The following is a 7,155-nucleotide window of genomic DNA, read 5'->3' as shown; positions in this document are numbered from 1 at the left end:
GATCCCCCGTAAGTAAAATATCAGAAGGCAGTTGGTGGCCGTAGTCGAGATGTATTTGTCGGCGATCTCGTGGTATCGAAAGAATACCGAGATCGCGCCATGTTACAAGTGTGGTTACTGAGCGTAACCGAATTCGTGCAAGGTCACAATCAACGGAAGAATGTATGTATTTTGGTACAGTTAAACAAACTACTACAGTGAAACAATCCGTGGTACAATTGGTTATAATAATAATTGTTTCCATTAAACCAATCGCGTTCTTTTGATAAAAGTAGGTCACTACAACTTTTTGCCATAAGTTTTATTGTGCAGTATACTCCCTACCTGAAGTGATTTTGTTCGTCATTTAACAAGTTGTTGGCTTTCACGACTGTCATTATGACCTTTTTGTTTATTCTTTGTAGTACTTGATTCATAAAAGTCATGAGGTTGATAGGTTTGTAGTTTGATGGGAGTTGTCTTGATCCATGCCCTAGGTAGCCCACCTTGTCCAAGTGACTATCGTAATCAATAAAGGATCAAGGTAGTTCTCATAATTCGCACATTAGTACCTATTGAGGAAAATGATATGCGCCATTTAGACTTAATCAATGCTAGGGATCACTGGGTTTTGTAGATTTGCTTGGAAGTGATAGGTTTGAAGTGCATAGTTGAAGCGCCTGGTTTAGATCTCAGGGTCACCAGATTTCCTATGGACAATAGTCCTCACACTGAAGGTCGCGTGCGCAACAAGAGCGTTAGCGGCGAAAAGTATATGGTTGTTTGGGACAATTGTAAGGTCTGTATCTGTAAATTGTATCTATATGCCGAGTAAGGTGTTTTGTTTTTGAACGTAATCTCTGCGGTTCATGGAATCAGAATAAAAATCTGTTTCCTTTTTTTCTGCTCTGTTGTTTTTGTAGTAACAAACATTTGTCATCGCACTGCCACCTTAATATTGGTGTACTGTTCGACGAGAGTTAGGTTTCACTGGTGTAACAGAATTTCATACTGTTCCCCAGTCTCCTGATTTTGGGGAATTTTATAGTCTTTTCCAAATCCATACGAAAACCCGTAGTTTCCATCAAAGTTTGGGGAAGGTATTGGGAAGAACACAAAATGTACCCAAAAAGCTTTTGAGTTTCTTCAGGCCTGAAAAGATTTAGGGTTTTGTGTGCTATTTCCCCAAAACGTTCTACTGTAGTTTTCGCCAAGTTTACCCAAAACTTACAAAATTTTCGTAAAAGTCGAGAAATAAAGTTTCCAGTGTCAGAATGCAAAAATGGGCAACTTTCATATTTGCTTGGTGTATTGTAATTCATTTTCGTGCCATTCGGTATATTTTTGGAGTACAAAATTTATCTACAATGGGGTAAGCATTATTCGGCCTTCACTCTGGAATCCTTTACGTGAAAGTAGCGAAATTATTGCTTGCCCTATTGTATCCCACTGATGTATAAGGCTGCATGTATATTTATTGTTGTGTCTATTCTCCAGTACTTAGAATTTTCGCGGTTTACGGACAGGTAGTTAATAACAATTATCAGGGCTTTAAATAAATCTAGAACAAATCTTGATGCAGAATAATATGAATTCATTGTATTTCGTGGTTTCTCGTCAGCTGCTTGCAACCAAATATATAGTTATCGTTGATAACCTTTGTCATTCCAATCCTTTACATTCACTCATGTCAATTGTTCCATACTATTTCTTATCTCTATGTAAAATTCTAATACGTATTTGGTTGTAAGCAGCTGACGAGAAACCATGAAATGTGATGAATTCGTATTATACTGCATCAATATTTGTTCTGGCTTTAATTACATTCATAAAGGGAACTGATTGCATGAAATATCGGGTTTTATCAGTAGAGATTGAGATCATACAAACCGGATATGAAACTAGAGAATTACTTACGTGGAAGCTAAATTATAGTATTGCTAGTGGTTCTGGCCTTTGTGACCTATGTATGCACCTTATGAACTACAGTCATTCACTAAATTGTAGTAATGAACTGTTAGACAAATGATAAAAGTATACTATCCATAGTTATCAAGACAGTCATCCGAGATCTAAAAAAGCTATAGACAGCCACTCCAAAGTGAAAGTAATTAAGTGTAACGTTATTCTCTCCTTCAGTACTTAGAACTTGCGTTTTTAAGAGGTTAATTTACTGCACAAATAGATATTTAATTATAAAGAGCAAGAAAATATGTTTTCAGTATGTGGCTCAGAGTGCTGAGTATAAGTTTATTTATTTGTTTTCATTGAAATGGTTAGACCGACTGACAAACTTGATCACAGCTATTACCATAATATGTTTATTTGATTGTTACGAAAACTATCAACATGATGATATTTCCTTTAAAAAGCTTGGACCAGATTGCCAGGCGAAACGTTAGATTTACTTCAAATTCTTCCGCTGAGATTTTACAAATACATCCTTCCTCTTTAATATCAACATGATTGTTTACTGAAGTCTTACCTTTCTAAGCAAGTCAGATAGATGAACAGAAGCAATCGATTTAAGGTGAAGGAGCGAATTCTTACTGCCGACTGTGCAAAATTTAATCAGTTCTGAAGATAAAAAGAAGGGTTAGTTAATGTCAACCACGAAAATGCTCTTCAAAGATAGTTTACATGGACAGGTTAATAGCGTCAGGTCACAAACATTTTTGAAACAGTAGTGCAAACAATGCATAGGTCACATTTTGGAGAACTGAGTGGAATGAAAAATATGTTGGATAAACTGATTTTCACTATTTAAAGTGGCTGGGACGTGAATTACGTATGGCAAGCCACTGCTTTTTTCTATGCCCAATGCTAACTGGATTGAAAGTAGGTTAAAAAAGGCCAGGGCCTTTCAAACCAGATCATCTCATAAGTTCATGTAGTGTTTGATTGGTAGTGTGAGAACTGACTATTCATGTTACTATTCGGATGTAAAATGTGGCAACTTAAACTGATACACATCTGCACTAGGTCTTACAGTAATGACCGTTGAATACTGTAAACAGTAGGCTTTTAAACTGGAAACGGCAGTTTACATGTATTCGTAATGTTTATGTAGTTAATGGTCAACAGTTTCGTTATTTGGCATCTCATCCCTATCCTCGAATAGTTTCCTGGTTGAATTGTGATTATTCTGCCTGCAGCGCGCTACACACTTGTATCAACATATATAGTTTTTGTTTATGTTTAAGATACTACTAATTCACATTAATACTAGTCACAGTCATAGGTACTGCCAACATAAAACCTGGCACAAATCTACACTAGTCAAACTTGATGATCAGTTGCAGAAGTTACTGTCCAAAGTTCTGTCTGCTTTTTCCATCAAGATTCATAATAGTAAATAGAAAACTAACTCGTTCACTAGGTACTTGGATATGAGACACACTTCGAGTGTGAGGACTAATAATTCTACGCGACTATCCAAGCCGAAGTGGCGTGGGTTGTAAATCCATTACTTAGTGGCTGGATGTCGAACGCTAAAAGCATTGAGCCACCACTCTGCTTTTAGTAGTACACTAAAGACATAGGTTTCTCGTTTTACTGCACTAAGCCATATTGGTAGCTTCAAACTACCTGGTTAATATTCGTGTGATAACCATAATCAGTTGTTGGAGACTTTGGGTGACATAAATTAGAAGTAGTTACAACAGATGTATTGACTCTTGTTCGTCCTTCAACTATTAGATTCCAATATTTCTTCATACGTACTGTTTCACTTCGTCTTTTTGTGCTATGTTTTTAGTGTTCAGTCTTTCTCATTATTATTACCACTACCGCACCATTAAATTTCGGTTGGTATTCATCTTGTTGATTTTATCTCGTGCTATTCTTGGTACAGCAACACATTTTCCTACCAGGCTTTAAGTCATTTATGGCTGTTATTGTAATTCATTTGATAATGAAGGTTTATTTACTCACCTTTGAGACACATGATTCTTATGGGACTTGTAACACCACTTAACCTTACAAACCGTAAAGTAGATGGAACAGAGTATTAACCCACGACCTACTGATTGAGGTCTACGTTGATCAGGATTAACGCTGCTAATCCCTAAAATTAAGCAATTGATCAAGAAAACAATGCTCTTGTAGATAAGCTTTCAGTCTTCAATTTTCATCTTACTGGCTTGTATTACTATAGAGGATTTTCAGAATAGTACAAAGCAGTCATGTAGGAATACACGGGTTTGTCAAAATATGTATACTAATACCAAAAGGCGAATGGAGTTTAGCCATCATATATTCGGTTACATAGTTTGTTATAAGCCACTGATGTATGCACAGACCAACAATAGTTTCTTAGTTCTCAAAAATCGTTAAATTAAAACAGGACTTAAATGTTCAGTGTCTAAACTGTCAAAACAAGTCATAAGTATTAAGTATGTCTATGATTTTTCTGATGAGTCTGTAGTAAAATGCTCTACCAATAATCAATGTAACCGTTGTAACTGAACTAAATGCTAATTCTTTGATAAGTTTAAGTCTTACTGGAAAGAATGTTAACATATATGACTGAGATGCAATCACAGTCAATTGATGAACTCTATACAGAAATAAAACTGTCTTCATTAGTTATTGCTATTTCAATTATATTGTCATTCTTTAATTAAAGCAGTTAAATATTCCGCTTTTTTAATATCTTTATTCATTTTCAGGGTACTGAATCACCAGCTACTTTTGTGCATGTCGAAGAATTATGTAAGTTTAGTACGCATATATATATATATATATATATATATATATATATATATATATGATATGATATGAACTGGCTGATGGCAATTAATAAATAACTGTGAATGTAGGTTTGCCACTGATCAATAAGCTACATATGTAATTTTAAGGGAACCGATGCTTTTCATGGGATTTGAACATGTAAAAACAGTTATTATTTAACTTTTCACCTCGTAATCAGCTTATTTGTTACTATAAAGTGATCGATTAGTTCAGACGTTTGTTATATCTTGGATCAAATAAGAATTTGTTGTTCCTGTTATAACGTACACCTTTCTCTGTTGTTCGAAATATATTAACGCGATAGTAATCTGAACTTTAGTACTATTCCCTCAATCTTCTTGACCTAGTTAGACTCCGATTATTGAAAAGATGAAATTGATCTGTGAAGCATAAATAACATAAACAACTTCAAAAGAAAATTTACCGCTTAATACATTCCAGATCTAAGTGAATAATTAGTTATCAGAATACAGTAATATCACGTACAGGAATAAATGGTAACAGGATTAATCAAAGTACAATGAAATGTTAACTGAGCAGTTATCATATTAAATTAACTGATAATTTTACTTTTAATCGATATCTATCAACGATTTTCGTCTGTCTGGGATAATGATACTACTATTAGATTGCCTATACTGTATGAAATAATAATCAGGATTCGAACCAGAAGTCTATCAATTGGAAGTTAACTGCTTCAGCCGTTCAATTATCCATCAGAATTCCTTGTCACTTTCATCATCTTTCACGCTCACTTTTTTTGTTATTGCTTAACTGAACGTCCTGCTGTTGTTCTTATTTTTCTCCCAATGTTAATGCTCTTATGCGTTTTCTTCTCTCTGATTTTCAGCTGATCCTGATAAAGCTTATAAAATATTTTTAAAAAATCACACTTGTTATGATCTAATTCCATTGAGTGCCAAATTAGTCGTGTTCGATGTCACATTGAATGTAAGTGTGATTAACTATGCATATATTCATTCATTTTTCGTTCACCATCATCATCATTAATGATTATTTCTCTCCTCTCTTTACATAGGTAAAGAAAGCATTTTTCGCTTTAGTTTACAATGGTGTACGTGTAGCTATATTGTGGGATTCCACTGAACAGAAACATATTGGCATGTTGACTATTACGGATTTCATACGCATATTACATCGGTACTATCGTTCACCAGATCAACCAATGACTGAATTAGAAAAGCATCAAATTAAAACATGGAGAGGTAATTGTTTATTTTAGATAAAGAGAGTTTTAGAAAGATTATTTTGATTTGTAAGTGGTAGTCGTCATATTCTTACATTGTTTCCTCAAAACCTGTAGACTCTAGGTTCAGCCCGTGATAGTTCATGTGTATACCCTTAATGTTGGTGGTAGTATTGTGTTTCATGAGCTGGATAGCTATAACTTGAATATAACAGCATAATCAGGGCTATCTGAGAGTCTGAAGTAAACACTTATGCTTTCTATGTGAAATTCAGATTTACGTCCTATAAAACCATTTGTTCCGTAAAAAACTTAAGGGGAGGGGAGGGAGCAGCATTTACGAATCTGGATAAGATTCATTTGCAGTTTCTTCATAAAGGTTGATCACCTCATTAGACTTTATAGGTTTGATATTAACTTAATTTTTAAGTGTGAATGGCTTATGCAAAAAGGGAAAACTAAAAGCTACCAAATCAGTTCATGACATATTCGTCCACGAAATGTTTGACTGTCGACCTTGGTCTAGATCGCCGACGTACCATATCAGGACAGCGTGATGAAATTATCGAGATGAAAGTCAAAGTTTTAGAAGTAACAATAGTATCAGCGCTTGTGAAAGAAAAGATAAGTGATAAACGACATAATACGCGAAGAAATATTTTAAAGGAAACTTTAAAATCAAAGATCTAATATAAGAGTGGATGCATCTGTCTCATCAGTACCGATTCTAAACGGTATCGCCCTGTTGGTGAATGGATTCAAACACTGTCATACAACAACACGTAATGGTTAATTTAAACTTAAAAATTTATAAGTTCTCATACTCTAACCGATTTGATATTAATTGTATGTTAGAAACCTCTATGTAATTAAGTTTGTTTAGTCAAACCATCTATCTACAATTATTATATGGGGATTTAATATGTCACTACTTGACGTAGTTTTTGGTGTCCATAATGTTTAACAATTCCTCATAGATTAACGTATCACACTTTCCATAATTATTTGCACGTGTAATTATGTGATCGAGTGAATGAATCCTATCAATATCAACTACAAGGTATTTCGGTTTGGAAGATGTTTACCATTTCAATGAATATTATTTGGAAAGATGTTTTCCCATTGCAATCAAACGACTTTAATATGAAACAATGGCAAATAATTTAAAATTTTGGGTTTGTAAGTCAGTAGAGTTCATTTGAAATTGGACTAACATG

At 34.4% G+C, this 7,155-nt stretch overlaps 1 protein-coding gene across 1 annotated transcript in view; it reads left to right on the top strand.

The window, feature by feature from the left end:
* Positions 1-666: 666 nt before the first annotated feature.
* Positions 667-7,155, top strand: part of PRKAG1_2 (5'-AMP-activated protein kinase subunit gamma-1) — a 44,223-nt gene continuing 37,734 nt past the window's right edge. The window contains exons 1-4 of the mRNA XM_012937508.3: positions 667-778; positions 4,650-4,692; positions 5,582-5,682; positions 5,771-5,957. Coding sequence (XP_012792962.1) covers positions 692-778; positions 4,650-4,692; positions 5,582-5,682; positions 5,771-5,957 — 418 coding nt within the window. The 5' untranslated portion in view covers positions 667-691. The remainder of the gene's footprint in view (positions 779-4,649; positions 4,693-5,581; positions 5,683-5,770; positions 5,958-7,155) is intronic.

The sequence above is a fragment of the Schistosoma haematobium genome, chromosome 3, assembly GCF_000699445.3.
Source record: "Schistosoma haematobium chromosome 3, whole genome shotgun sequence".
Taxonomy (NCBI): Eukaryota; Metazoa; Platyhelminthes; class Trematoda; order Strigeidida; family Schistosomatidae; genus Schistosoma; species Schistosoma haematobium.
This window is presented reverse-complemented; position numbering and strand designations above follow the sequence as displayed.